Here is a 26,999-nt window from a genome sequence, read left to right on the forward strand (position 1 = left end):
GGATCGCCAAGGCCACGGGTTCGAGTCCCGCCGCCGCCGCCGCGCCCGGCTCCCGCTGCCCGGCTCCCGCTGCCCGGCTCCCGCTGGGGCTTTCCCCTCTCGGCACCCCCGAGCTTCCTCACGGCTCCCCGGGCCGCTGCGGTGAGGCTCTGGGGGCTCGGGGGGCTGCAGGGCCAGGTGCGAGGGTGCAACGCTGGTCACGGCCCTCCTGGGCGCGTGGGGTTTGGGGCTGGGCTGGGGGGCGCAGCGTGGGGGAGTTTCCTCTCAGAGCCAGGGAATTTTTGCTTCAGGTTCCTCCAAGTTCCTCCGAGCCCTTCGTGTGGGGCTCGCCCCGTGTGAGGCCGTGTGCTCGCTGTGGTGGTTCGACGTCTGAGCCCCAGCTGTCCGGGGAAGCTGCTCCCAGGGGAGGCTCAGAGGCCTCGTGTCACCGCTGGGTGTAATCGGAGGCTGCTGCAAAGCCGAGCCTGGCAGAAAGGAAGGTTATTTTCACATTTCTCTCCTCAGTCTTTTTCCCGCAGAGCCATGGAGGCCCCCGAGGGGCTGTCAGCTGGAAAGGGATCCGGTTTGGTGCCTCAGGCTGTTCCCAGCGAGTCCCAGCCACCGTCGGCAAATGCAGTGCAGATCACAGTGGTGAAGGCACAGGACCTGGTAAACGCGCTTCTGAAAACGTCTCTGCTGGTTTAATAACCGAGACTCGAGTGGTTCTTTGTGCTGCGATCCGATTCTGGACCAGACGTGAGGTGATAAGGCTGTAGGAAGCGATGCCACCCTGTGGCTTCGTCCCCTGCACCGAGGGCTCACTCGCACAGACCGGAGGCCTGTGGTTCACCTTGCTTTGGGAACGCATCTCCTCAGCAGCAGTCCAGGCGTGCTCTGGGGTGCTGTTGACTTGAAATGTCTCTGACTTCCCAGCCTGTCTGTAAATTACTGGGTTTTGTTTGTGTTTTAAGCAAAACACAGTGGAAAATGCATATCAGTGAGACAAAGAAGTCTAAGAAGACCTGTTCTAGCATATAAAGCCGGGGTTTTGTCCCAACAACAGCGGTTTAAATTGTGTTGAAATCAATAGGGTGGCTCTAGGTTTGAAAAGGGAGTACCTCCAGCGTGCCTACCATACAAGAATGTGAACTAATTCAGATGAAAACATGACTAGTGTGCTTTCCATGTTCAGCGTGATACACCCAGCTGGCCTTAAAGTATTTGTGAGGATCTGGCATTTAGGAAGGAACGCGGAGGAGAATCTCAGCTACTGCTGCAAGCAGAAAAATGCAAATCCCTGCTTCAGCTCTAGCTGTAGACAAAAAGCAAACCAAAATCATCTGCCCATTTTTTTTTTTTACTTTTTTTTCTTTTTTAATGTTGTAGTATTTGAGTACCTCTCACATTGATGGGTTCAGCAAACAGCACCTTAGGTGAGAATTAGGAGGTAAGAAGAGGGAAAACTGTGCTGAAAATAATAGACCAGTGGTTTGATTGCGTCTGGAATGTTGCTTGTGGTTCTGATTGCTATGTCTTAGAAAACGCTATGGCAAAAGGAGAGAGGCTAACAAAGGTGCAATAATGAGAACAACAATATGAGAATATTCCATCTATAAGAAGTGTGGAATCTGTTTAATTAGAGGAGATGTAGAGAAAGATGAGAGGAGTATAGGATAATTAATGGTACAGGGAAAGGTTAATTGGATTCTTCTGTTTAGTCTTTCACATAATATATACTCAAGGTGACAGTCAGGAGGACTGAAAAATAAAACAAAGTGAATGAAGTCTCTTTTTGTGGAAAAGCCACTATGGAACTAATTACCCCAGTGACATGGAGAGAGGGAGCTCAGGGCCAGGCCCGGGGAGGTCAGGCATCCCCGCGGCTCAGGACGAAAGAAAAGCTTGGTTGGGGTACGGCAGTCCTTGCGTGCAGGGCTGTGGCTGCTCCTCCCTGGCTGGAGAAGGAAACCGTGTTTCTCCTGTGCGGGGACTCTTCTGCAGCTGCCTGTCTCAGCAGTTCCTTGCACCACCAGGGAAGTGCCTGGTGCTGCCCGCTTGGACAGGGCTGCGCGTGTGTGCGGCTGCGATGAGCCGTGCTGTCGCTGTGCCTGTTCACCTCTGTTTGCAGCCCTTTGTGCAGATGCTTTGAAATTAAGCCTCCTCATCTCGGTGTAAAGCAAGTGACGTGAAGCTGGTGTAACGACAAACTCCAGAGCTCCCCAAAGAGCTCGCTGGAGCCCTGGCTTGATTGCAGGGCTTGCTGCTGCCATATGATAGACACAAGCGTCCTGTGAGCTTGTGAGCTCAGCCGTGCAGCTCAGGGACTACCTTCTTAGTACACGGCAAAAATCCCCTCTTTCCTGGAAACCCTGTATCTATGGGATATTTTTGGATTTGCTTTAGACGTGCCTTTCATCCCCATTCTTGGGACGAAGCCTGGACTTCTCCACCCCCTGCCCCCACCCTTCCAGCAGCAGGTTTGAATGATCCCTGAGGCACCACAGCATGGTGGAGCAGGAAATTTCCCTCCTAAAGGCAGGTCTTGGCACAGCCAAGCTCTGTTCCTCTTCCCCGCTCTTGCAGCGGAGCAGCCAAAGATTCCCACCGGTGCACTCTGTTCTGGGTGCAGAACCGAGCTGCCTCCCAGGGGCAACTTTGGTCACGGGCCTGTTGCTGCAGAGCCAGCTGCTTCACCTGCTGTCTGTCTGTGTTTGGCAGAAAAGCATCAGAAGCGACACCTCTTTCACTTTGGTGCGTGTGGAGTACGACGGAGTGATCTTGGGAGACTCCTCCACCGTTCAGGTCTTGCCAAACGGGACAGCAAACTATAATTTCACGACCAGCTTTGAATACAGCCCCGATGGGCCCAACTCCTTGGTCGACATTGCGCAGAAACCTGTGCTCTGTAAGTACCTGATGCTGCACCTCGCTCCTCGGAGGGGCGGAGGTGGGTGCTGTCAGCTGCTGCGCCCTGCCTTCTTGCTGCAGGAGTCACTCGGTCAAGAATAGCACTTAAGCAGCAGCAGTGGGGGGGGTCTCAGCACTTCTGTTCTCGTCTGTGCCAGCTGGAAGAATCCCCTTTCATATTGGCCTGGCTCTTTGGCTTCACTGTTCTTGTCAGCCTTGGGAGATGATATAGAAGCCTGTGCCGGAGCTGACACAGACCCTTTGCAGCCCCTGTTGGAGCTCACTGCTCTGGTCTGTTGATCTGAAAGTATCTGAGAAACTTTGCCAGCTCCTATCTTTTTTTTTTTTTCTCTCTACCTAGTGACAGTGATAGAAGCGTTGCAAAAGCAGAAGAAACAGAAGGAGGAGAAGGTCATGCCTCTTGGCCAGGCTGTGGTGGACCTTCTACCTCTGCTGCAAGGTACAACATCGATTTTCTCATCCTCCATAAACATTTCTTGCTCCCCAGCACTTGTTGTTCTTTGCTCACGAACCCCTCTCTGTAAGTTACCTCCTTCTGACAAAAATGGGTTTCACGGAGTCTTTAGAAAGCTGGGTCTGTGGGGAGAGGGGGGTGACAGCAGCTGCTCGGCTTTAGAAGTTGTAGCGGCACAGCTTTGGGCTGTGACTTCTCTACAGAGGGTCTCAGTGGACGCCGTGCTCATTGCTGGTTCTTCTCAGGACAGTGTTCGTTTACGGTCTTGGCTCCTTTGTATGCCGTGCCTACCTCTCCATCAGAAAGCCTTCACCCGGAGGCCAAGGTATGTGGAATTTGGAACTGTTCCTTCGCTCGTTCGGCTCTCTGCTGCTTTTTAATGGGAAGGCGAGCATGACTCAGCTGCCTAGCTCATCGCAGGTATGTTACAGCCCTATATGTTAGAAGCTTGGAGGCCTTTCCAGTTTCCATTGACGTCTGTCCCAGGGTGCTTATGACAGGTGAGGTCGTGCTAGGAAATGCTAATATGTGCAGCTACCAAATTGCCCTGCAAAAAAAATATTCAAGATGGAAAGCACAGTGCTGAAAAATTGAGAAAAGGCAAAGGCAGGATTACTTGCCCAACTTTATTAGTCCTTTCTGTGGATAAGACGTCTCACAGTCCATTATTGTACAACCTCTGACTGCCTCTCCTGCAAGGTCTTCGTTCATTCAGCAGGTTGAAAAGTACCCAGTGAATAAAGCAGGAAATGAGGTATGAGACTGGGAAAGCGTGTCTAACTTTGCTTCTGATTCTCCACGCACTTAGCACTCTGAGTGAATTACGTGGATGGATATTGCATTTACTTTCCCGTATTTAAGTGACACAATAAGCGAGGCATAATAAGAAAGGTGTGGGGCCACCTCTTAGGGAGGAAGGAAAATAAATGCTGAACAGCTGGCTTTTCACTGCCCCCCCATCCATCCAGGGTTGGGACAGGAAGCTGACGGCTGTACAGTGTGCGGAAATAGGGCAGAGTTGAAGCGTGGCCGTAGCTTTGACTTGTGCTGAATCACGAGGGCATTGTTTTCTGTCCCTGGTGTTCTCTCTCCATGGCCTTTTTTACGAGACGCTGACGATACGTACGCCGTGCCCCCCAGTAGGCTCGGATTTAAACACACAAATATCGTAACTCAGACATAGGAAAAACTGACCGTGAAATTCCTTCCCTGTGCTGATCTGTTTTCTTTTACATCTGAAGTGAGGAATAAGATAACATTATACGTTCTAGCCTTGGGTTTCTGCTCGCTTCTCCTTCAAGAGCAGAAAGTTATAATTGTCCGGTTATTGGCTCTATTTATCCTTGTCCCACAGTGTGGCCTTGAAGTGACTGTGCGCACCGAGAAGCCCCTGCTTTCTGCAAGTCAGCTTTCAAATGGTAACTTGTTGAGCGTCACGCTGGAGGCAGCTTACTCGGTCCCTGACGCCTTCGTTCCCACTGGACCCCCGCAAAACTACGTGGCTTGCCTGCAAGTACCAGCAGCCGGGGAGGTGAGGATGGGTCCTGGCACAGTGAGCTGGGATGTGGCTGCTGCAGTGCAGGTCGTTGCCCTACGCTGTGGGACAAACGGCCGGGCCCATGAGGTGCACAGCTCTGCTGCTCGAGGCACAGCAGGGTTTGTTGCGATTGCTCAGGGTCTCTGAGGTGTGATGTGCTTCCTTAACACAAATGAAGGGTTGCATGGCGAGATTGGGGTTGAAACTGGCAGTTTTCTTCCATGCCATGATTTGTTTTTTTCTTCCTTCTAAGCCCAGCTCTGCTCAGCTGGCACTTGCTCCTGCTCACGCTGAAAACTGAAGTCCTTTCGTTCTCCTGTCTCTCTAGAAGGAGGTCCCTTTGCTCTTCAAGAATGGCATCCTGAAGCCTGGTGGTGAAAAAGAATCATTACCTCGGCCCAAAAAATGGTCCCTTGCTAACATCATGGCCCCTGGTGCTCTGAACATTCCCAACTCCTTCATCTTTGGTGGTCCCTATGAGGATGAGGATGGAGAGCTCAACAAAATGGAGGTGAGGAAAGACTGGCAGTGTCATGGCTGGAGGAGACCCGTCAAGCCTCCCTGAAGGCGCTGAGAAAGACTTGCAGAGACTCGTGACGGGAAGAGGGGAGGACGGGTGGGTGGTGGGCTCCCTGCACTGTCCAGGCATGGAGATGGTTCTCCTGAGCCAGCAGGCATGCTAACTCGCTGCCGGCATGCTAACTCACCACAGAAGAGCTCCCTAGGGTGAACGTGGCACGTCTTGTCCTAACTCCTGAGCTGCTGGGCTGAGACTTTGCATTCTGTCTTTGTGAGCCAGGCTCTCAGTACTGATGGGCTCTGGTGCCTGCAGGGATGGCTGCTAATGTACTCTGCTAGGGTATCCTGTCTGTGGTGAGTGGGACACGTCTCTGACTCATTTTCTCTCCCAAGGAACATTTTAGGGGGGTGTCTGGGGGTGATGCAGGCTGTGAAGTTTGGTCTCCTGGCTCTGACCGTGTGCTGCTTCTCACAGGACAGGGAGTTTAGGATCCAGGCAGAAAGCATGAAGAGAATTGTATGGGACATGGAAAGACGCTGTTACCTGGATCCTGCTGCAGTGCTCGTGTAAGGGATACGAGAGCTTCCCCTCCAACACTGAGCTGGGGGAGAACCATCCTGGAATGCACTTAGTTGAGTGACCTGTCTCAGGCAATGAGCAGCAGTCTGTGGATTTTCATAGACCTCTTACGTGGCCATTCCATTGCCCTGCCTCACTTCTTGTGCTGTCTGCTGGCCGAAGGTGTTTGCGTTAGCAGGAGAGCAGCTTAACAGCCTTTAATTGCTGGCAGCAGCTTAGCTCTGTTACGGTGGGAGAAGATGAATTGGCTGTAGGTGCTGTCTTCGGCCTGCGAATGCTCACTTGTGCTGCCAGCAATTGGAGCTGGTTCCTGTTCCCTCCGCAGTGCAAACACTTACTGACCAGCTGCGTTCCCTCCCATGACCCCTTCAGGGCTGTCACCCAAAGGTTTGAGGGAAAGGACAGCAGAGTCATGGTGAGCAGACGTGGGGTAGGGCGGCCCACACAGCTCTCTTCTGAGCTGCTAATTGAGTTTTGTTGATTTTTTTTTTTCTTCTGATATATTAAAATCCTTTCACTCTGTGGGCACTCATTTTCTCTTTATTAGATAAACATTACCTTTAATGGCTCTAGGTATGCTCAGATTGGGGTACCTACCCCATCCTCTTTGAATCCTGCAACGTTCTTGGCCTCAGCTGCATCGTGGCCATGAGTTTCACAGCCAACTTATTCCTCATGTGTGGAAATACTCCCTTCTATCTTTTTTTTTCCCCCATACACTTTCATCAGCCTGCCTGCTGGTTTCACAGTTATCAGGCATGTTGAATGGGAGCTCAGGGTCCGCTTTGAATTTATACCAACGTTAATCATGTTCCTTTTTATCCGCTTCATTTCTGAAGTAACCAGGGGAGAGAGGAGCACAGTGTGTTGCTCTCGCAATCGTTCTGTAGCTCCTAGTGCCATAAATGCTCACAGCAGTGGATGGAAAGGAAATCCACCAGGCCTACCCCAAAGTACGGGTGTTCCAGTGGCGCAGGAGTGCGTGCTGTGTCCCACGGAGTGGGGCAGAGCAAAGCCAGGGCAGGGGCCTTTGGGGCTGCTGGGACAGAAGGGAGGGCAGCGTGGCTAACCGGGGAGAGCTCTCCAGCTTGGGTTCTGCATCTTCTCAGTGCCTTCCTCTGCATTCAGCCTGCAGAAGCGCATTGCAGAGTGCCGGTACTGGCCCGTGGAGGTCTGCAGGATGCCTGCGGTCTCATCCAGCAAAGGCAAAAGTAGCAAAGCTGACAAGGTAAAAATGGAGGGGATGTGGGGTTATGGCTTGTGGAGCAGCACTGTGTTATTGAGCGTTTTCTTTCAATGCCTTTGTTACACCAAAACCAGCCTTGAACCAGCCAAAGCAAGTCAGAGAGCTAGAGGCTTTGTAAAGGGATTAATCAGCCTTATAGGACTATTAAATAAACAAAGGATAAGATTTCTTCCTTATAGCCTACAGATCTCTCACTGATGGTCTGTGGTAGCTTGGTGGGGAGGGGTCAGGGAGAGGTTACTTTCTGAGAAGTCATTCGTTGAGCTTATCTTCAGACAGTGTTTTTCTGAGCATCTTGAAGAAATTCATGCCTTCTTTCTCTGGGTGTAAATAAACTATGTTTTTGTGTCTGAACTGGGGTGGTTTAATGAAGAATGAGCTCCTTCGCTAATGGTCAGCTGCCAGGAACAGAAACACGTGAGAACTCCTTACGTGTTCCAGGGCAAAGTCGTATCAGTTGCTATCAATCTCATTCAGCCGTCAGTGGTGCCAGGGTTTTTCAGCTGTGACTGGGATACTTCTCCCTTACCCTCACTGGTCTGCTGCTGGTCCAGGCTCTCAGACTTCTGCAGCTGCCTGATTTCTGTCAGACCTGACATCCTTACAGCTCTGGTAGGGTAGTTTGGATTTCGAACGAGATAGCTGGCAATTTTGCAGTTGTACCTTGAAGAGACTGCCCTAAGGAGTGGCACAGTTTGGGCATTAGAGAGAAAAGCTGCCCTGCAGGGATTGGAATAAAATTGATATTCTACATACTGAATGACTCCAGTGTTTTCCTCCAGGTTGTCTCGGCTGCGTGCCAGTGACAGAGAGGCACTGGCTCATCAGGTGCATCAGTTTGCTGGGTGGCCTTTTTTAATGGGATCGGTGACCTTGTTTCCTTAAAGAGAATAACAGTCTGTTCAGTATCTCAGTGCCTCAATCTGTGTTTCCAGGGAGATGAGGACAGGCAGATTTTCTTCCACGGCGTGGCATATGTCAACATGGTGCCTTTGCTGTGCCCTGGTGTGAAGCGGATTCGAGGCGCTTTTCGTGTCTTTGCCTACCAGGACGGCGAGGTGCTCGAGAAGGTGAGAGCAGGCGAGGCAGCCAGGCTCCGCGCCACCTCTGCGGCTGTGGTGCGGTGTGGGTGCAGGAGTACGGGCAGAGTGGTATTCAGGGGCCAGCTCTGAGGCTTCACTGCCCTTCTGGTGCCGGAGGAAAACGACACCAGCTTCTAGGTGCAGACTTCTCAAAGGCAGGTGATTTCTGGGTGTGCGTGAGCAGGTTTTGGGGGCTAGGGGAGGCTCAGAATCTCACTCCACTCCCTTCTCTGTCAGCAGCTGAGCAGGGAGAGCCGTGAGATCACTCCTCGCTCCCCACTCAGGAACACGGGCAAATGAACTGCGTTGCTGGGAAGAGCAAACAGTGGCTCTAAAAGGATAGCATTACCCCAGGCAACAACCAAAAAAGCTGTCACTGGAGCTCTTTCAGCTGTAGCTCATGGAGGTTTATTTGTCTTCCATTTCTCCCCCCGCCTCGGTGCTAAAAGTGACAGTTAAATCTCCATTTTCCCACAGCACTCCCCAAACAGACCCGAGCTTGTTTCAGGAGGACAGATGCACAGCCTGCTTTTACTGCCCACGTCCCCCTTCGTGCTGCTGCCCCGGCCACAGAGCTGGGTGAATTACAGCCCTTCTCCGTGCCTCCCCGCCACCGCTGGGTGCCAGCTACCAAAAAGCAGGCTGTTTGCTGGCCCCTGCCTCACTGCTGGGAATAATGGCCTCCTGGCTGCATGGTGCTGTTACTTGTCCTGTGGCATTTATCCATTATGAGTGAGGTGACACCCTCTGCTTTTCTCATTTTCTGGTTTTCCGGGTGCTTTGGGCCGCTCCTGGGCCTTGGTGTAAACAGCTAACCTGCGCAGCTGTTCCACCTTCTCCCCCGCATCCCTTCGGTTCTTGCCAGCCCAGCTCCTATATCCCTGGCAGCTGGGAGGGGAACTGCCCATCTCAGTGGTCAAGCAGCGGGTGAACAGGTAGTGTGAAAAATCTGCTCCTGGCAGGTCACCGTGTGTGTCAGGGAGGCTGCGCCACGTGGGCAGGTGAGCTGGGAGCTGGGTCAGGCCAGGGGCACCAAAAAACAAGTGCAGAGCAGACCTGGGGAAGGTAGCCAGGTGCATCTGACACTCCACATCACCAGGTCACTCCCTAGCTGTGAGGCAGGTCCAGCGTCACGCCAGGCCAGTGGGTCAGGATCAGGGCAGTTTGGGGCTGGGCTCCAGCATTTTTACCGTGTAGCTCGGGCAAGAACCAAAGGCCAGTGCCCCAGTGAAACTGAAGTTCTTGAGAGAAGGCAGGGAGGCCCTAGTGAGGCTTTCTCAGGCAGATCTTTCCTTAGCGGTCTGACCGGAGGCTATGCAGCTGTACAGATCAGAGCTGGCCTTGAGCACAGGCAGCTAACTGCCTAGGAGGAGAGAGTGAGGTTGCAGAGCTTCTTAATGCGTTTAGGGCCCTGACGGCGTGTTTTGTGATGTGAGAGGTTAAGCAAAAAGGATGGGGAAGCCTAATTTGTCCTTTGATTCTCTCTTGTCACTTCCTTTCTTTTTTTTTTCTCCTTTCCCCTGCTCTCCAGACTAAAAAACAGCAGAGCATTTTGCGGGATCTCAGGCCGCAGTTCAGTCTGACTAAAGAAAGACCATGCACCCCGGGAATCAGCTCTCCTCTTTCCAGAGCTGTTCCCAGTAAGGCCCAGAGAGAAGAAAAGGAGAAGAGCACCAGAGAAAAGGAATTCAACAGAAGGGTAAGGTCTATAGAGGCACTTTGCAACGCGGTTGGACCATTTCTACGTCAGAGGCAGTTGGAAACAGGGACTGATGCTTTGTTGCTCCAGCCAACTGAGAGATACTCGTCACCTTGAAATTTTAGTACATGCTGCCTGAACAAATGTACAATGCGGTCACATCCTGAATTTGTGAAGGTGTGAAGATGTGAAGTTTGAATCTGAAACGAGATGTCTTTTTTTTATTCTTCAACAGACGTCCTATGCACCAAAAATCCAGTTGTCAGATGCTGCTCTAGAAGGTGAAAATACCGAAAAATCTCTCAGCCTTGATGGACAGGTAATTTTGTATCTCCAAAGAGAAGAAAACTGCTAGACCGTCACTGCATCAGTGTTTCGTACCTTTCACATAATCAAATTATTCAAGAGTGAGTTGGAGATGAGGGATGTCTTACGCAGATGCTGTCCTGGAGTTCTTCCAGTGACATCCTGTTGGAGGACAGTCTAGCATTGGGCTAGAAGGCCATAAATAATCAGGCATTATTTAGAAGGGTATCTTCCTTTTTTGTCTTCCTCTTCCAAACATCTAGAATGCATATTTATTGTCCAAGCAAATTGATTAGCTTTTTTTTTTTTTCCTGGACTGACTGCTTGAGCATAATTTTGTTAGTGTAAATCACTTTGAGCACGGGGTATAAAACAAATTATACGTCTTCAGTTTAAAGATTTGCTGAAGATCTGTAGCTATATGCTCAGTCTTTCATCTTGCCAGTAGTGGTTCTAGATAGCGTGACAATGAGAGAGTAATGGTTATGTTCACAGCAATATGCTGAAGCAGGAACGTTCCTGGTGGTGGAGATAAAGCTGGACAAGGCCTTGGTACCAAAACGATTGCGAGAGGAGCTCACCAAAAGGTGTGTAAAGACATGCTATAACTCTGGGGCTGACAATTCAATTCTCCTGCAGGATAGAAACTGGACTGGATAGTAAGCCTACCCTTCAGTGTGCTTTGTGAGCACCATCTGAGTGTCTGATCCAAAGCCCACTGAAATCAGCAGGAGGGCTGGGCCAGACTGCTTCAGAGGTGGCACTGGGTGGGTTTGGAAAACATTTGTGTTCATCTGAGCTGGCATCTCTCTGCCAGTCACCTCAGAAAGAGAGACACCAGAGCGGCATGACCAAATCTGTGTTCTGTCCAGGCTTGGTTTCCTATTCATCCCCTTGTGTTTGCCTCTTGCATGCGATGTCTGCTGCTCGGTCAGGGCTGGCCACCAGTGGGCTGCACTCGGTAGTGCTGCTGTAACTCTCAGATGGCATTCTGTTGTTTTTCTGAAGTTTTGTCACAACTTTCTACCCATTCCTGGGCTCTTCCATTAGTTTTCACATCATTCTGCTGTAGAGCTGCCCTCTCATCTCTGAGGCTTCGAGTCTTTCGCTGTCTGTTTGATTTAAGACAGTTGCTTCCTGTCCGCAGAGTGGTAGTCCTGCTGTGTTAGAGTCTAGGGAAGGCCTAGTATGTATAATTTACTGGATAAAAAGAAAATACAGCAAATGAATAAACCATAACATGCACAGGCAGCGTGTCTCTTTCAAACAGAAATGTGAGTAGAAACCACACAGCAGCAGTCCTTCTTTGAACAGGAAGCATGTGCATTGTCTTGTGTTCTGCCTGCTGTCTTCGAGGAAAAACAGGTTTGGGGAAAGTGAGCCCCCCTTGCAACAGACCTTGTCCTGACCTTTTTGGTTTGCTTCCTACTCTACTGCAACATGCATGAGTTCAGTGTAATTACTCTTCACTCACCTGCCACGTGCATCTGTGGATGTGAAGCCTGGAAAATCAGCACTTCCGAATAGTGGAGAGGGCCCTGTCCTGAGGGGCTCGAGCTGATGACACGTACATGTGTCCTGGCAGATGGGATCAGCAATGCTTTTTTTTTTTTTTTTTTCCTGGAAGGCTGTTTGAATACATAGCTCGTTAGCAAACTGCAGCTCTCTTTCTTGGGCTGCGTCCAAAATTTTCCATCAGCCTCCGCTTCTGCTCGCTTGCTTTGCCTGGGTTGTTGTTGTGCTTGGTTTTCTCCTTCTCATCTTAAAGTGAAACAGTTTGGTTCTCCTTTGTGCCCCTTGCAGAGGTACCGCATCAGTGGTGGGAGCTCTTCTCAGGGTGGGGCTGTGAGCGTGGGTTTCCCGAGGAGTGTGAGGGCACCGGTCACTAGGCAGCACAGCAGAGGACTTGTTGCTGCTCACGGCCACAGCGCTTTCCACAGACCCGACAACTCCTCTGGCGCCTACGGCAGCCCCACGCGGAGTCAGATGATTGTATTTGTGTCCTGTGGGGGTACGTCCTGCGTGGGCTAAGGGACCGGCAGGAATGGCAGCAAGGAGAGCAGGACGGTAGCTTTCTGAAGGGGCATTTTGGAGCTGTGCTGTGCAGCCTCCCTTGACCTCACAGGAAAAGCAGCTGATGGTGGGTGGCAGGTCCCACGGGGACACGAGCAGAGGCCGCGGCATCACCGTTCCCGTGGGCGAGGCGGGAGGGGAGCTGAGTCCCCTGCTCAGCGCTGAAACCTTTCAGGTCTCTGAATATACAGAAGTTTTGCATGGGAGAAGTGGCCGGAGGTCAGGGCCTGGCGAAGTCAGCTGCTCGGAAGCTCTGCGAGCCGGCAGAATGGTTGTAGGAGCGGTTTTGCTTTGGTGCGGGGGAAGCAGTGTGCTTTGCTAGTTGGGCAGGGGCCAAAACAGGGATGTGACACTGCTTGGTGGGCTGGATCGCCTTCTAAGGACTGAAGGTGTTTTAGTGCCAGCAAACAGGAAATCTTGATAAAATCCCAAAGAACTTAGGCTGTTTTGACACTAAGGCTTTCAGTAAACTCTTAATATTACTGTAGTCCTAAGGCCTTTTAATCAATATTTGGAAGGTCGTTGCAACCCTAGTAGTGACACAGACAGGCGTGACACGGTGTCTAGGAGTCGATGCATGGCCAAAGAACAAGGTGCTGCAGCTGCACTGTGGGATGTCAGGAGCTGATGGATGGGGTGGCCCAGGGTTTACAGTGATAACATTCTTCAGAGCTTTCCTCCTTTCTTACAGGTGTTCTGGCAGACCCAGGAGGCTGTGAGTTAAAGGAATAACAACTTGATAAGACAGTCTACTTCTGTCGGAGAGTGGTTTTGATTGCTAGCAATAACAAATGCTAACCTTACCTGCTGGGCTGAATTTTTACAGGAGTTTTTGTGTAATGGGTCAGTGAAGCCTGGTGAAAATAACTAAATAAATCTTATCTAATCCCCATGGAGTGTAATCATCAGCAGGGAGCGAGGCAGTAGCTAGTTCTCCCAAACGTTATGACAAGCTGCAAGCATTGAATGAAGGTGCCCTGGTCTTTACAGTTCATTCTTGGTCAGAGCCTTCACAGTTTCTCCCGTGTTGGTCCCTGCAAGGTATCTCAAGGACACGATGACAGGCTGGAGCCCTCGCACTGCAGGCTGCCTGCACCTGAGACAACTGAGCGTCGCTGGCAGGATGTCAGGCCGATCTCTTCTGTCCTCTCATTGACAGGGTCAAGGAGATGATTCCCCCTCGCCCTCTGCTGCCTCCCCGGACTGAAGGAGCCAAGAAGGTATGTGCAAGAGCCTGTGGCTTTGCCACCACTTTTCCACTTCTTTCTGCCCTTGTCTCTCTCACATAAGGGATTTTAATTTTCAGTCTGAGCTCTGCAGCAACTTATAGATGAGATTTGCAGAGGAAACACACAGAAAACTTCTGGATGTGTTATCTTTGTAGCATTATGCCTTGGGAAATCACTCCTGGGCTGTGTTACTCTCATTGGCAGCCCATAAAAAGGGGCAAGATCTGGAAAAGGCAGAGAAGAGAGCAGCAGTGTGGGAGTGTTTGGGAGTGAACTGGGTGCTGGGGAGGTACCAGAACTGTATGTTTATGGGCAGTTTCTTGTCCCAGACTAGCCCACGTGCTTCTTCAGACCCAGACAAACATGAACAGAACCAGCCTCAACCAGGTCACCCCACAAAAAAAAGAATTGTGAGGACTTTTGCATGTGCAACATCCTGGCCCCAGGAAACAATCTGAGACCACTGGCTGGTCTTCGGTAGGTACAGAACAGCCGCTGAAGGAGATTGTCCTCAGATGGCCCCTGGCTGATGGGAAATTCAAAGCAACAGTAGGGGACGAGGCAGTACTTCAATAACTGACCCCAGTGTGGCTGCAGAATTGATTTGTGCTGGACTGTCTGGAGTGCACAAAGTGATACATTTTGATTATTGCAGCGCATGGAGGCTTTTGCCACCGGGATTACAGGCTCTGCTGAAGATGGCTTGCCCGTGGCTTTAAGGGGCGCCCAGCAAATGAGATATAGTTTACTTGCAGCTAATTGTAGTGCTATAGAAAAGGCAATGATGACTGAAACACTGGGTTCTGATTGAAAAATAAAGCAGGAGTGATAACAAATTATGAAGGAGCACTTCTGTATTTCACAGTATTTCCATAGCAATGTTCCAGGTATGGACAGGAAAAGATGTGTGACAGGCTACTTGAGACTTGAGTCAGGTGGAGTTTGGGGGGGGGAGCTCTGGCAAATAAAACTCATTTCAAGGTTGATGGCTTAAGTGACTTTTGTAGTTTGGTTATTTATTTATTTCCTGATACTTCTTATATCCTAGGCTGTGGAAGATTATCACAACCATGTCACGAGCATTGCTGTTGCCATCCTAAGTGAATACCACGACCTATTTGGGAAGCAGCTGCCTGACCAAGGAGCGATAGACCATCAAACTCTGGAAGAACAGAAGCGTGTACTCAACTTTGAGCTCAATAGCTCTGGGAAATATTTTGCTTTTAAGGAACAGCTAAAGGCAAAGAGTCCATTGTGTTGTTTTACTTCCCTACTTGTTTTGTCCAGGCAGTTTCTCAGTGAGGAACCGCTGCTCCATGGTAGTACCTTAGTGTGTTACTCTGTGTTGCTCCAGAATCCCTTCCTGCCACCCAGGCTGTTGCAGAGGGCATGGGGAGGGCCAGGTTTTTCCTCTAAAGGGGCAGGCAGCAGGCTGCTTTGGTCACACACCAGGAGAACCTTTCCTGTCAACAGGGGAAGACTCCAAACCCGATCACACCTATTTGCCCTGTGTTTGTATCGCATGGGAGGCAAAGCTGACTGTTCTTGCACTCTCACAGCCTTCCCCAGGGAGAAGGGGCTTCTCCACGTGTCCCTCAAAGGGGCATCTGTGTGTCAGGGAAGGTGAGGGCTGGGAGGTGGGAAAGGAATTTGTCACTGCTTACTTTTTCTTTTCCTTTTATCAGTGCTGGGCTGGATTTATTCCTTAGAACTAAGCTAAAGCTTCAGGCAGTTGGAGTTGGACTCACTGGTCCTTGTAGGGCCCTTCCAACTCAGGATATTCTATGAGTCCATGAAAATGTGTGTTCTGGTTGTGTTGTTGTGATTGTGGAGCTTGTGGGGGAACCTGTCTTGCCCAAGTATCGCATGTCTCCACAGTATGCTGTAGTGAAGATCGTGAGGGAGAAATACCTGAAGACCACGGCGTTTGAGACCCAGGAGCAGTTCCAGGCGTTTCTCAGTGAGCTGTACGTGTACCTGGTGGATCAGATGCACGTTGCCCTGAACCAGGTAGGGAGAAACCCTGGCATGTGTCCGGTGAGCTGGGATGGTTGGCCTGGGATACAGCGTCACTGGGGATCTGGGTTAGAAGCTGCTTCTAGTGAAGGCAGGGGCACTTTTGCCTTCAAGACAGCTGCAGGCTTCTGCTTCCGTTTGCTGCAGTTATCACACGTGGGCCCCAAGCCACACACACAGACGGGATCCATTCCATCTGGATCCCATCGCTGCAAAATCCAGCTGGTGGGATGCGAGGGACCACCAGCAGCTGCTGCTGCAGCCGGCTCCTGGGGAGGGTGGCAGTGCCTGTGCCATCTGCCCCCCAGCCGGGCAGAGCACAGACCTTCAGCTTGAGCTGGGGTCACCAGTGACACCACAAAGGAAGCTGGAAGTGGTCTTGATCTGGGGGATGCTTTTACTTGCCACAGCCGCCAGTAACAGATATTGCCCCTTCCCTTTCTGGTAGAGGTACCTGGGAAGGATGTGGGCCCACAGGATTGCAGGGCTGTGTCCCACCCCAGAAAGAGGCTGGGGCAGCTTGCCTTTCCAACCCACCCAGCCCTAGCCGTGCCAAGGTGTGCTCTGCCCGGTGCTGGACTGGGGGCTGCTGCTGAATGAGGAGCACACGAACCGTTCTTACCCTCCCCAGGCCTAACTCTGTCTCACTGCTTACCAGCTGCTGCACGAGGAAGCTGCTTCTCCTGTCCCTCTAACCCGCGTGACTGCCGAGCAGCTCTGGCTCTTTGCTCACGAAGCTGAAGTCAACAAGGACTACAAGCTGGCAGCTCTCTACCACCAGCAGGTGAAGGAGCCCCTGTTCCCTCCTGTCTCTGTCCCGCGTGTCCGGGCTGGCAGCCAGCACACCATCGCTGCAGCTGACAGCTCAGCCAGCCTCGTCTGTTGTGCGCGAAGCAGGGAGGTGAACGTGAGCAGGGTACTTGCGCTGAATGTGTGAGAGATTTTCTAGGGAGATGCTGCTCTCTGGAGGATGTGAGGCAGAGGCTGGCCAGGTCGCTGAGGACTGGAGCCTTGAGGCCAGGGGAAATGGGGTGAGCTGGTCCAAAAGGCACGCTGGGTCAGCATGGGGGACCTCTATCAGAGGGCTGAGAGGTCAGCTGAAGCTGGAGGGCACCGATAGGTGAAGGAGGCTTAGAGGAAGCCCGGCATGATCCCAGTTAAGGGAAACCCTAGCGTGTGATAAACAAGGGCTTGATTGTTGCTAAACTCTGCCAGAGGAAAGCCGTGGCTGTTGCAGAGTTGTCTCCCCGGTGCGCTGCGTGTGCTGGGCATGATGGCAGGAGCCCTTACTCCCACAACGATCTCTTGTGCCCAGAGGATAGCTCAGGACAAGCACAACACCCAGTACTGGCTGGACTACGGGGCGTTCTGCCTCCTGCTCGAGGACACCACCAAAGCCCAGGAGTGCTTCCGGGAGGCTCTTTCTCTGGATCCACGCCACGTGCGCAGGTGCTGCGTGCTCCCGGAGGGTGGGGAGGTGAGGGGAGCCCCCCACGCCACCGATGGGGGCCTGCAAGGCTCACCTGTCTGCCTGCCCCCAGCTTGCTGCTCTGTGGGATCGCGGCAGTCGTGCTGCAGCACTACGAAGAGGCAGAGATTTTCTTTGAGGATGCCTGCTGCTTGGAGCCATCCAGCGTCGTAGCCTGGACGCTTTCAGGTACAAAAGGAAGCCAGCCTGTGTGCTCAAGGCATTCCTGTAGAGACGAACGTTGCTTCTCACCCTGCTGCTCTTCCCCACTGCTCTAATTTGAGGGCTAAGGGGAGGATTTTGCTAAGGGCTAGATTTCTTCTCATGCTGCTCTTTGTCTCCCGTAGGTTTGTTCTATGAGCTGCAGAATAATAATATTCAGGCAGAAATGGCCTTCCGTGAGGCTAAGAAGCAACTCCAAGCACAGCTCGCCAAGGAGAGGAGCATCTCTGAGGGAAAAGGAGGGAAAAAGCAAATTGCTGCTGCGTATGTGAGGTCTACCAGTCCAGGCCCAGAACAGCTTTTGCCAGGTAATTCCTAGCAAAACCAGGAGGTGCCCTCGTGCTAGCAAGGAGGAGACTTGAAGCTGTATGCGAGATGGTGAACAGTGAGACCAAAGAGGAGAAACGCGAAGGGTAAAGGAAGAAGTGGGCTGTGAGCTTGAACAGGCTGACCACGAACTATGCCAGAGAGAGAAAGTGCCCTGCTTCAAATGCTGGAGCTGAAATGCAGGTAGCACGGCCCGTGCTTTGTCTTACCCAGAGCCTAGGAGAGGGACCAGCCTTCGCATTTATTTTTCTGGCCCAGCCCAGTGCTGCTGATATATGGATGTGTGGGCAGTGGCCTGGGCAACTGGAGGAAGCGAGCGTACCTCGTGAGGCTTTGGAGGGGTAGGGCTGCTACCGTGACAGCAGTACTACTGAGCGGGGTCATCCAGGTTCAGCTCTCATGAAAGCTGTTGCTGTGACGTCCCAACACCGCTTGGAAAGCACTGTCTGACCAACTCAAAGGGCAAAACAGCTGCTTAGTGGCAACTCTGAGCTGAAGGCCTCCTTTGAAGCCTCTGCGAATCCGGCCTCACCCCGAGCCAAGTCCTAAGTATTTGGCTGGGCTGCAGAAAATGTCAGGTGGCTTTATTTTTAACACTATCCCCGCTCCGTGCAAAATGCTTCAAGCGGGCCTACAGGGTCATATGCCTTTTTTCACCCTCTGCAATTACGAAGGAAAGGATATTGCTTCATTTATACCTATTTCTAGCATTATATGGTAATCTTGTACTCAAGACTCCAGAGCCACGTATTACCTTGTGCAAGCTATTTTCATCCCAGTTAGAGAAATCTGGTAGTTCTTGTATATTTTCTCTCTTCCCCTGTTTCAGTGGAGTTCTGCTCCAAAGTGGCCAGATAAAGGCAAAGCCTGCATGGACCTAATGCTTGTTGGGGGGTTTCATTCCAGAGGGGCCTCCAGCTGGCTCAGCCAGCAGGCTGCCAGAGGCGGCGGAGGAACCTGCCCTGGCCTGCCCAGCACCTGAGGAAGAGGCTCTGGCATCGGAGGCAGCCCCAGAAGGTCAGGGAGTGGGGTCTGGGGTGAGGGGGAGAGCCTAGGGCTGGGAGGTGGCCTCGTGTGATCAGCAGGGAGGGAAGTAACTTGGGGGCACTGAGCCGTGGCCGTCCTGATGCCAAGGCAAGACATTGAGTCTCGTTCTCTCTCCCTAGCTGGGGAATCTTCAGCAGAGGGGGTTCATCCTGATTTTTCTTTTTTTTCGGAGAGCACATCTCAGGATGGACAACTGGTGGGTGAATGCAGCTCTCTCCACGTGTGGCTGCACTCAGCTGCCTTCACCGGCTGCTCTGATGTCTCCCTCCTGAGATGCCAGCTCTTAAACTGTCCCTGTGGATCTCGTCTGTGTCGTGATCTGCCTCCTCTATAGCTCCGCTCTCCTATGGGTGCCAAAGAGATGGCAGCACTGGGGTCTTTGGGCTCCACGGGATTGTTCTGGGGAGGCAGGGGTCTTAGTGCAGTTAACAAGTCTGAGTTATAAATCTCTGTTTTCTTACTCTGAGTTTGGCATGGAAAACTAGTGGGTCAGGAATATAGTTTCTTTTCACGTATCTTACAAAAATCTTAAGCCCTTCAGAAAGAAATGTGCTAATCTCTGCTCCAGCCTCCCTTGCCATCTCCTGGGTTTTACACTGTGTTGCTGGGATCCCACTGTCTCCGTTAAGGTCTCAGCCCTTGCTCTTATTTCAGAAATGAAAAGCCCAGTTTGGGACTGATGAAGGCCCATTTTCTTGCAGGGCCGCCCCCCATTTTGGGACTTAGCCAGCCTTCCTGCACTATCTTCATGAAGGCAGTGGAATTCCTGATGAAATTCAATGCCATCCAGGTCAGCTCAGCACGGAGTGGAGGAGGAGGAAGGGAGGTGTGATAATTACCAAACTGCTGGTGGCAAGCTCCAGCAAGGACCTCTCTTGGGCTTAGAGAGCAAACCGAGGCTACCCCAGATGCCAAGAGAGCAAAGCCACTGCCCAGAAATGCAAAACTAAGGCCGGGCAGAGTGTTAAGACCAAAATGCTGCTTGAGGACAAAGTCACTTCGGGCAGGCAAAGCTCTCGGAGTGTCTCAGCTCGGCACTGCTGGCTGTGGAGGGAACAATGTGCTCTTGTACGTTCAGAGATGAGATGCATTCTTGCGATGCTTCCCGTATACCAGTACTCCTTTCTTCTTTCAGACATTTGCATGTCAGAGCAATTTGTTTCACCTGTGGGATGTTCCTGTCCCCCCACAGTCATCTCTGTGAGATTTCTCTGACTGCCACATTACGCTGTCTGCCTTAATTTTACGTGGCAGAAAGAGCTGCTTAAAGCAAAACAGACCTAGAAGTAATGGGAGGTAAATTTTCAAGCGAGGGGGGGGAGAAAATCTCCTGTCTGTTTCCTGTTTATGGAACTCAAATGGGCGCGAGGCAGTCCTCCTGAAGTGTGTTTGCAGGGCAGGAGCAGCGGCCTGGGGATGCCCGTGGTGTGCCTGCTCTCCTAACGGTGCCGGGTGCTGTTCCTCTGCAGTTTGTTCACATGGCGCTTGCCCACGAGCTGCTGGCAGGCCCCTCTTGCGCCTACTACCTGGCGCTGGCCCGGACTTACTTGCTGAAGGAAGAGTTCTCCAAATGCGAAGAATGTCTCTGCGAGGCCGCTAGGATCGACTTCATGGTAATCCTCTGTGTTCACACGTGCAGGATGCTGCCCCAAAGGGGGAGACCGGCCAAACGCTGCAGCAGACGCTGCCTGCGTTGTGTGTTTGAACCTAGAGCCCGTGCTTCATTTCCACTTGAGCAATTCTAATGGAAGTCTGCAGCAGTTCCTGCTGGGGAGGGCAATCATAGGGGATTAACCACGCCAGGCTGTGGCTGCAGCACTGCCCTCCTCCTTACCCAGCTTATTATTTGCTGTCCATCGTCTTCTGCACAGACAGGCAGCATTTCTGTCCGAACAGTGCTCTCTCTGCATTGTCTGCCTTTCCTTTCCCTTTGAACACGTATATCCTGATCCCTTCTCCCTGTGTTGGTGAGTCAGCTTCTGTTTCATGGGAAGCAAGGTTGCTATTCAGAAGAAGGCGGCTTTTGAGAGTCAGGTTGAATGGAAGGCACAGAGGGCTGTAAAGCTGACATCTCCGAATGCTGCTTGTGTATTCAGTACCTGGGGGAGCCTTGCTCAGGCCAGGATACCGTGCAGGGAAGGCTGGAGGGGGCTTTCATTGCAGGCAGCCTGCTGAATTGATTTTTATTCTGTGCGTAAAATCTGTTCTGCTGCAATCAAATACCTGTCGGCTCTTCCTGTCTGCTGATTACAGGGGTTCCTGGCCCTCCTCCAGGTCTGTCTCTCTCCCGTCTCCCAGCCGTGCCTCACTCTTTGGCTTTGTGTGCACAGAATCCAGATGTCTGGGCTCTGAAAGGGCACCTGTGCTACCTGAAGAGAGACTTGGCGGGGGCGAAGGAGTGCTACGAGCGAACCATCAGTTTTGTGGTGGATGCTGCAGATATGCACTTTGTCTACCTGCGCCTGGGCTCCGTCTACCTGGAAGAGAAAGAGGTGAGGAGGCAGCAGGAGTGGAAGAAGGGAATTTGCAACAAAGTGAACAGCATTAGATTCCAGATCCCAGGTATAAAATCCAATTATCTGCAGCTATAGCTAAATGCCACAGCCCAGCAAAGCCTTCACAGAGCTGCTTACTCCTTTGTGCCAGGCTCCTAGTCTCGGGGTGCTACCGAGATATTCTCATCCTCAGATCAATGAGGGTGGCTCTTACGCCACTGCATTAGCTCCTGCCAGCGTAGAGCCACCAGCTTTGGGGGCAGCGATCAAGCCCTCAGCCCCTCCGGCAGCAGTGGGGACGGTGGGTGTCTGAGCCCCAGCGGAGATGGGGCACTCCACAGCTTCCTGAGGAGAGGGACCGCTGTGGAGGGACGCTTTTAACGCAGAGCAATGTGATAACCTCTCTCCTGGCAGTACGGCAAGGCGAAGCAGACCTACCTGCAAGCCTGCAAGAACTCTGCGTCCTGTCTCACCTGGCTGGGAGCGGGAATCGCCTGCTACAGGGTAAGTGCAGTTACGTGTGAGATCCCAACCTCACGTCACCTGTGCTGTAGCTGGGTTTGTGGCATGGTACGCAGAGCTTGCTTTTACTTGATGCCCTTTATTAAAGAAAAGCTTAACTGTCTGTCACACCAATGCTCCTGAAGGCCGTCCTGTCACAGTCCCAGGGTGGCGCCCCAGGCTGCTCATAGGGCAGGCAGAGAGTAAGACAGTTACCCTCAGCAGCAGCCTCCTTCCCTGCCTCGTCCTGCCGCCAGGCCTGCCAGGGCCTCCCTCCCCAGATGTGATGGCGGGCGTGTGATCTGGGCCTGGGCTCTGCTCTGAGTGCCTGCCTGCGCATGACCTGCGTGTCACCACAAAAGAACTGAGCAGAATGTCAGCGCAGAGGAATCTCGGTGCTTTCCCTGCCCAGAGGAATCCAGCGCCTCTGAAGGGCTGCCAAGGACACCCAGACAGAGCCACCAGCAGCGCGGCATCTCCCAAAGGCGCGCCTCGAGAGGCTCCTCCAAAGGAGTTTGGCTGAGGGAAACAAACAGGGAGGAACTCAAACTTCTGTTTCCCCTTTGGCCAAACGTACACCTCCCGAGAGGCTGCAGACTCCAAAAGGCAGGGAGGTGAGTGTGGCCTGGGAGCTGCGAGCAGCCCGCAGAGCAAGGAGACCCCGCGGCAGCCCCCCCCTGCCTCCAGGGAGCTGCTGAGCAGCCAGCTTCTGTGGGAAGGGGGACCAGGACCTGAGCCATGGCAGCAGCACCCCAGCAGGTCACCAGAGCTCCTGGTGGAGCGGGACCACTTGGTTCCTGGGGCTGGAGGTGTTAGTACCTGTCTGGTTTTCTCTGCCCTGAGTCCTGTCCTTGCGGCCCCATCAGGGGAAGCACCCAGCAGCTCAGCGCCCGCTGTTCTGCTGGTTGCTTTCGTTGTAGGGATTTTAACAGGCACCTGCTCCAAAGAACTGGGAAGCCATTTCTGCCTGCCGTTTGCCTTTTTTCACGCCTCTCCCTCTCTCTCTCTCAAGCTGGAGGAGATGGGGGAAGCAGAGGACGCTCTCTCTGAAGCCAATGCCCTGAACAACAGCAATGCCGAGGTGTGGGCATATCTGGCCCTCATCTGCCTGCACGTGAGTGCCCAGCCAGCCGCTAGACCCCAAACCGGTGCAGGGGGGAAGCTTCTTCTGGAAAACATCTTGTAGATCCCAGGGGGAAAAAGCTTAGGGAAGATCACTGCGGATGGCAAGAGCAGCACCCAGCCTCGCTGCTTGTCCTCTCCCGCTGAGCGCGTGCCCCGGGGCAGCGTGCTTCTTGCTGAGCTCCCTTCCCGGGCAGGGCAGCGCTCGCTGCTTACCCGTGCCCCCATAACCCCCCCATAACCCACGGTTGTGTTTTTCCAGGGAGGGCGGCAGCTGGAGGCAGAGCAGTGCTACAAGTACGCCGTCAAGGTGGGTATGGGGGGGAGCAGGGGCTGGCTCCGGGCAGGGCACCGAGCACCGAGCTGTGCCCTCCCTGCCTGCCAGCGCCCCGTTTACCCAAAAGCGCCCTTTCTGAGCCCAAACCCCCGCTGGGGTGCCGCCCTCCTTCCCGCAGCTCGGCCTGCGGCCCGCCGCCCTGCTGCAGGAGCTCCGCGCCGCCCAGCAGCGCTTCGGCTTCGGCAACCCGGCCTTCTGAGCGCCCCCCGCCCCCCGGTCCATAAATAAATACAGCCCCGTGCGCCCGCCGTGCCGCCCGCTCCCTGCTGCGCCCGGGGGGGCGTGGTCGTGGGGAGGGGGCGTGGTCATTAGAAGGGGGCGTGGCCACGTGGGCGTTGTCGTCGGAGTGGGCGTGGTCACTGGAGGGGCGTGGCTAAGGGGGGCGTGGTCGGGGAGGGGGCGTGGCCTCGGGCAGCGCGCGGATTGGCGGCGGGGGCGCGGGACGGTTGAGCCGGGGGCGCGCGTCATGGCGGCGGCGGCGGGTAGGGGAGGAGGGGGGGCACCGGGCTGGGGAGGTCCCGGTATGGGAGGGGGGTGTCCTCGTGCGGGGGAGGGGGCCCGGTAAGGGGGTGTCCCGGTGTGTGCGGGGGGGCTCCGGTACGGGAGGGGAGCGTCTCGGTACGGGGAGGGGGCTCGGTATGGGGGTGTCCCGGTGGGGCTCCGGTGCGGGAGGCGGGGATGCCGGTACGGGGGGGGGTGTCCCGTGTGTGCGTGGGGGGCTGCGGCACGGAGGGGGTGGTGCCGGTGCGGGAGGGGGACGTCCCGGTACGGGGGGTGTCATGGTACGGGGAGGGGGCTCGGTATGGGGGGGAGGTCTCGATGCGGAAGGGGGGTATCCCGGTGTGTGGGGGGGTCCCGGTGCCGGGGGTCCCGGTGCCGGGGGTCCCGGTGCCGGGGGTCCCGGTGCCGGGGGTCCCGGTGCCGGGGGTCCCGGTGCCGGGGGTCCCGGTGCCGGTGCCCAGGCAGCGCGTCCCGCAGCGTGGCAGAGCCCCTACCTGAACGTCTTCAAGCACTTCCGCGTGGAGGAGTGGAAGCGCTCCGCCAAGGAGGGGGACGTCACCGCCTGCCTGGTAACGGGGGGCACCGGGGGCCGGCCCCTGCCCCGGGTGTAGGCTCTGGGCCCCCCCCCCCCCCCCCCCCCAGCACCCACTCCTCCGGTTCCCGCAGGACAAGAGGCTGAAGGGGACGGTGTACCGCATCCAGGGCTCCATCCCCGCCTGCAACTACCTGCAGCTGCCCCGCACCGGCACGCAGTCGCTGGGGCTGCGGGGCCGCTACCTCTACCTGCTCTTCAGGCCCCTGCCCCGCAAGCACTTCGTGGTGCACCTGGATGTGGCCACCCAGGTGCGTGAGCCCGGCCGGGCGGTGCGATCCTGCCCGGGGCACGGGGTCCCCAGAGCCGGCACCTGCAGGAAAGCTGGGGGGGTCTTTGTCAGTAGGTGCGGTGTAGGATGAGGGGGAATGGCTTTAAACTAAAAGGGGGAGATTTAGGTGAGGTGTTGGGAGGGAATTCTTTACTCAGAGGGCTGCGAGGCCCTGGTGCAGGCTGCCCGGAGTCGCTGTGAGCCCCAAACCTGGCAGTGCCCAAGGCTGGACGGGGCTCTGGGCAGCCTGGGCCAGGGAAGGGGTTGGGACCAGCTGGGCACCAAGGTCCCCTCTAACACAAACCGCTCTCTGATCTTTGGTGCACTCGAGTGCAGCTGGTCCTCATCATCACAGGTGGGGGGTCCCAGCCTGAGGCGGTTCCTGTTCTTGTGACACCTCTGGGTCTCTCCCCTCAGCCTCGGAGGGGACAGGGGACGCAGCTCGTGTGCCCGGGGGACGCTCTGCTGGGCAGCACGTCCCGGCCGAAGCCGCCAGGGTGACCGAGCGCTGCCCGTGTCTGTTCTCAGGAGAACCAGGTGGTGCGCATCTCCTTCTCCAACCTCTTCAGGGAGTTCAAATCCACAGCCACGTGGCTCCAGTTCCCCTTCGTATGCGCAGCAGCCAAAGGCTCGCTGGGTGAGAGCACAGCCAGGGCTTCCAGGCGAGGTAAGGAGCCGGGGTTGGGCAGGCACGACGCAGCCGAAGGGAACGGTGAGTGCAGGAGCCAGCTGGACGGGTACGAGGAGGGCGAGCACCGGGGTGGCATGGGCGCAGTGTCCCGGCCAGGAGCCCCTTGCGCAGCATCAGGCTGGGTGTGCGGGTGCGGGGGCAGCGAGGCTGTCTGTCTTTCCGTCCGTCCCAGAGCCGAGTGCTGTGTCGGTGAGCCGTGAGATGAGTTCTCCGGTCTCCCATCTCCTCTGCTCATTCGGAGTAGACAGGTTGAGCCTGGTGGAAATCGTGAGCAATAAATAGTGTTTACTTGAGAGGGCTTTGGGGTTTTCTTCCTTTCCACGCGCTGCAGAGGGACCCTGGGGAGCTCAGCGGTTCGGGCTCCGAGGGCAAAAGGCGAAGCGCGCTGGGCGAGTGGTGCTTCCCGTGGCTGTGTCAGCCAGGCACAAGCGCTGAGCGCCAGCAAGCCCGCGGCCCAGGGGCTGCATCGTCCGGGCCGTGGGCTGGGCGTAGCTCAGGGAGGTGCGAGGCTGCACGCCTGCACGGGGGAAGGAGAAGGGTTTCCTACAGGGAAATGAGCGTACACGAGGCAGAGGGGCGACGGGATGCGCGCGTTAAGGGGTGCGGCAGGCCGGGCGTGTGCTACTCACCTTTAGTCTCCTCTTCTGCGAGGAGCACGGTCCAAGGTTTGCAGCATCGTAGCGTCTTCCCTTCCTGCTTTTGCCACGTGCCGTTCTCTTCTCCAGATCTGGTGGGGGCAGCCCCTGCCAACGTGCGCTGGACCTGCCTGATGCTTGATCTCCACTACATCCTCTCCATGTACCTCAACCGGCGTTACAGCCACCTGAAGAGCATCAAGCTCTGCTCCAACCTGCTGGTGAGAAACGTCTGCACGAGCGACTTGGTGTTTGACCCAGGTGAGGAGCTGAGACTCTGGGGTGGCGTCCTTGTGATTTAAACCAAGCCTGGATGTACCCCGTAGTTTTTAAAGCCGCTTTTTAGAGATGCGATTGCTGTAGGGCAATTAGCCCTGATCAAGCAGTTTAAATTCTTAGGCCGTGAGCATGGGAATGTGTCCGTGTCAAAAGCTAGGCTGACTTTAGTAGGGAGAGGAAGTGGAAGGGACAAAATGCCAGGTGTGTTGTTAGCAGGTCTCATGTGCACTGGTGACTGCAGTCTCACGACCTCTCTGGAGGAAAGTGTCATCTCATTTTCCAGCTGGAAAAGCGAATGATTCAAGAAAAGCTAAATATCTTACCGAGGTTAGAATTTTTCTGGGGTAAAAAAGGTGTTACCAAGGCTTGCTTCTCCTAGGCCCATGCTTTTATCTGTCCAAAGAGCCTGTGGTTTTTGTCTCTGATATCTGGAAATCTTCCAACGCTTTTTTAATTCACCCGCTTAGTGTGACAGAGTTACTTCAGTTAAAACCTTTGTATCTGACTTTTCTTTTTTCTTTGCTGGAAATCTTCCCAAACTTACTAGTCTGCTGAAAGAATTTACAGATGCTGCATGCAGTGAAAGAGGCTCTTGGAATTTCTTATATCATGAAGACGTTCTTGAAATTACAAATGCATCAAGGAAGCAAGACAAGAAAATCAGAACAGAGCCCTAGCACAAATCACATGAAGCTATGGAAAATAATAGAAAACTAAGTGAATTTTGGGCTTGGGGGTCTGATAACTGGATACCAAGTGTTAATGCTCTTATGTTGTCTTTGGAAGTTGAGAGTTTCAGCAATATTCCCACGCAAAGGCGTCCTAGTTTGTTACAGACCTTGCTTCAGTTGTGATCTTTGTTT

General features: G+C 53.9%; 2 protein-coding genes across 5 annotated transcripts in view; both read left to right on the forward strand.

Annotated features, from left to right (window-relative positions):
* Nucleotides 1–8: 8 nt before the first annotated feature.
* Nucleotides 9–23,408, forward strand: CFAP70 (cilia and flagella associated protein 70). Of its 4 annotated transcripts, XM_083800514.1 has the most exons (29): nt 9–141; nt 505–648; nt 2,698–2,884; nt 3,248–3,346; nt 3,607–3,686; nt 4,716–4,892; nt 5,227–5,409; nt 5,893–5,984; nt 7,126–7,225; nt 8,179–8,313; nt 9,857–10,024; nt 10,260–10,343; nt 10,826–10,917; nt 13,095–13,118; nt 13,563–13,623; nt 14,681–14,872; nt 15,511–15,642; nt 16,307–16,432; nt 16,964–17,097; nt 17,190–17,305; nt 17,464–17,646; nt 18,572–18,682; nt 19,414–19,502; nt 20,182–20,325; nt 21,043–21,204; nt 21,622–21,711; nt 22,721–22,822; nt 23,093–23,140; nt 23,286–23,408. In XM_083800514.1, exons 2-29 carry the CDS (start codon nt 523–525, stop codon nt 23,364–23,366), a joined length of 3,318 nt encoding a protein of 1,105 aa, XP_083656640.1. In that variant the 5' UTR covers nt 9–141; nt 505–522; the 3' UTR covers nt 23,367–23,408. The 4 variants fall into 4 exon arrangements, with proteins under 4 accessions (XP_083656640.1, XP_083656641.1, XP_083656639.1 ...); XM_083800515.1 differs by lacking the exon at nt 13,095–13,118; XM_083800513.1 differs by lacking the exon at nt 13,095–13,118 and having other exon boundaries at nt 23,093–23,408.
* Nucleotides 23,409–23,592: 184 nt separating this feature from the next.
* WDR90 (WD repeat domain 90) overlaps nt 23,593–26,999 on the forward strand; it is a 31,283-nt gene continuing 27,876 nt past the window's right edge. Inside the window, exons 1-5 of the mRNA XM_083800548.1 lie at nt 23,593–23,649; nt 24,146–24,237; nt 24,335–24,511; nt 25,060–25,198; nt 25,948–26,118. Coding sequence (XP_083656674.1) covers nt 23,634–23,649; nt 24,146–24,237; nt 24,335–24,511; nt 25,060–25,198; nt 25,948–26,118 — 595 coding nt within the window. The 5' untranslated portion in view covers nt 23,593–23,633. The remainder of the gene's footprint in view (nt 23,650–24,145; nt 24,238–24,334; nt 24,512–25,059; nt 25,199–25,947; nt 26,119–26,999) is intronic.

Source organism: Anser anser (genome assembly GCF_964211835.1).
Source record: "Anser anser genome assembly, chromosome: 15".
In the NCBI taxonomy this organism is placed as follows: Eukaryota; Metazoa; Chordata; class Aves; order Anseriformes; family Anatidae; genus Anser; species Anser anser.